Consider the following 2,591-nt stretch of genomic DNA (forward strand, 5'->3'; position numbering starts at 1 on the left):
AAGTGTCCTGGGCTGATCTTTCTTGGTAGTTGGCAAAGCCAGGGCTGGAGAGATTTGGGCTAGGAGGCTATGGGACTGCATGCCCAACCAGTGGTGGTTGACAGCAGAAGCGTGGCTTGAGTGGACGCGGGCTAGCTTGTGGACCTAGGCTGTGGACCTGCAAGCTGCCCCACCCGGCCTCATAAGCTCCGACACATCACATTTCACCAGTGCCCCAATTCTTCTTCCGACTAAAGTGAAGAGAGGGGAGAATGGTGGAGGGCTTCCTCTTGGGGGCAGAGGTGCAAGAGACATGGGACGTAGGTGAGACTGGGTACTCCAGCAGGTCTGAGTTCAATTCAGAATTTATCACCAGTCTCTCAGAAAGGGCTCGAAGGTGTGGGTTGTACTGCTTAGGACGGTTTGTAGCCACCTGAGTGCTCACGGCAGGTCATAATACGATAAACTATTTAATACATGTACATGCACACCCCACTTGAGTGCCCCAATTCCCATTTTTCATTCAGAGAGAAACAACAGCTTGAGAGGGTATAGACAGAGGTTCTACTTTTTTCTGAGTTGGAGGATGAGAGAATATGAGGGTAGTGGCTACTGCCTGACTTAGACCCTGTTCTGTTCCCTTTGAGCCAGTGGACCACTGATGGCTTGTGCTGGTGTGGTCTCAAACTGGGGATGCAATTTCAAAATACATTCTATCTCCATCCCTGGGAAGAGATTGTGTATTTTTGCCTTTCACCTTCTAGTCTTTTTAATTCATTTGTAAATAGGGATACGTTAAGGGGGAAGCTGGGGATATTCCTCAATATCTGAGTCTCAGGCTAAACAAGGGCTTTAGCACTGATGCTGTTTCTCCCCTCCACCCCTGGTCCCCTAAATCAGGAGTTTCAGGGTTTTCACTCAGATGAAGATGCGGCCTCCAGTTCCCTGCGCTCTGCGCTCCGATCCCAGCGAGGTGAGTGACGGGGAAACTCTACCTCTGTAGCTTTATAGGAATGTTACTCTTGCTTTTTGTGTCAGCTCTGCCCTGCTCTAGAGTGTCTATCAGTTACCAAGTGTGTTCTGTGTCAAAGCCCCAGCTAGGCTGGGCTGTTGGGGAAGCAGACAAGTCAGAGTCCCTGCACTCCTGGAGTCTTCCTCTGTCTGCAGGGCCAGCTTGACCCATCTCCCCACACCTATTCTCCTTTTAGGTCGAGCCCCCCGAGGTCGGGGCCGCAAGCATAAGACGACCCCCCTTCCGCCTCCTCGCCTAGCAGATGTGGCTCCTGCACCCCCAAAGACTCCTGCCCGGAAACGGGGTGAGGAGGGCACAGAACGGATGGTGCAGGCACTGACCGAACTTCCCCGGCGGGCCCAGGCCCCCCCAGCCCCCCGGAGCCGGGCATGTGAGTCCTCCACCCCGCGTCGGTCTCGGGGACGGCCCCCAGGACGGCCAGCAGGCCCCTGCAGGAAGAAGCAGCAAGCAGTAGTGGTGGCAGAAGCAGCTGTGACAATCCCCAGACCTGAGCCCCCGCCTCCTGTTGTTCCAGTAAAACACCGAACTGGCAGCTGGAAGTGCAAGGAGGGGCCCGGCCCAGGACCTGGGACCCCCAAGCGTGGAGGACAGTCTGGGCGAGGAGGCCGTGGAGGCAGGGGCCGAGGCCGAGGCCGCCTCCCCCTCGTGATCAAGTTTGTTTCAAAGGCCAAAAAAATGAAGATGGGACAGTTGTCCTTGGGACTTGAATCAGGTCAGGGTCAAGATCAGCATGAGGAAAGCTGGCAGGATGCCCCCCAGGGAAGAGTTGGATCTGGGCAAGGAGAGGGCCCCTGCTGGAGGAAGGAGCAGAAGCTGGAGGAGGAGGGAGAGGAGGAGAAAGAAGAGGAAGATGAGGAGGAAGAGAGAGCTGTAGCTGAGGAAGCAATGGTGCTAGCCGAGGAAAAGGAAGAGGCAAAGCTGCCATCGCCACCCCCGACCCCTGCAGCCCCTCCACCTCCTCCACCCCTGCCGCCCGCTTCAGCGTCTCCTCCATCCCCACTTTGCCCTCCCCCCCCACCTGTCTCTCCTCCACCGCCGCCAACCCCTCCACCGCCTCGTGCCCCGGAGGCGCAGGAAGAGTCCCCTCCTCCCGTGGTCCCAGCTACATGCTCGCGAAAGAGGGGCCGGCCTCCCCTAACTCCCAGCCAGCGAGCAGAGCGGGAAGCTGCTCGGGCAGGGCCGGAGGGTACCTCTCCTCCCACTCCAGTCCCCAGCACCGCCACAGGAGGCCCTCTGGAAGACAGCCCTACTGTGGCCCCCAAAAGTACCACCTTTCTGAAGAACATCCGACAGTTTATTATGCCTGTGGTGAGTGCCCGCTCTTCCCGTGTCATCAAGACACCCCGGCGATTTATGGATGAAGACCCCCCCAAGCCCCCAAAGGTGGAGGTCTCACCTACTCTACGGCCTCCCATTGCCACCTCCCCACTGGCCCCCCAGGAACCAGCACCAGCCCCCTCTCCACCCCGTGCCCCAACTCCTCCATCTACCCCAGTCCCACTCCCTGAGAAGAGACGGTCCATCCTAAGGGAACCCACATTTCGCTGGACCTCACTGACCCGGGAACTGCCCCCTCCTC

General features: G+C 58.0%; 1 protein-coding gene across 1 annotated transcript in view; it reads left to right on the forward strand.

Annotated features, from left to right (window-relative positions):
• Positions 1-6: 6 nt before the first annotated feature.
• The window catches only part of KMT2B (lysine (K)-specific methyltransferase 2B), a 19,826-nt gene continuing 17,241 nt past the window's right edge, over positions 7-2,591 (forward strand). The window contains 2 exon segments of the mRNA XM_010849295.1: positions 7-952; positions 1,188-2,589. Of these exon segments, the coding sequence (XP_010847597.1) occupies positions 841-952; positions 1,188-2,589 (1,514 nt within the window). The 5' untranslated portion in view covers positions 7-840.

Source organism: Bison bison, unplaced genomic scaffold, assembly GCF_000754665.1.
Source record: "Bison bison bison isolate TAMUID 2011002044 unplaced genomic scaffold, Bison_UMD1.0 scf7180017864280, whole genome shotgun sequence".
NCBI lineage: Eukaryota > Metazoa > Chordata > Mammalia > Artiodactyla > Bovidae > Bison > Bison bison.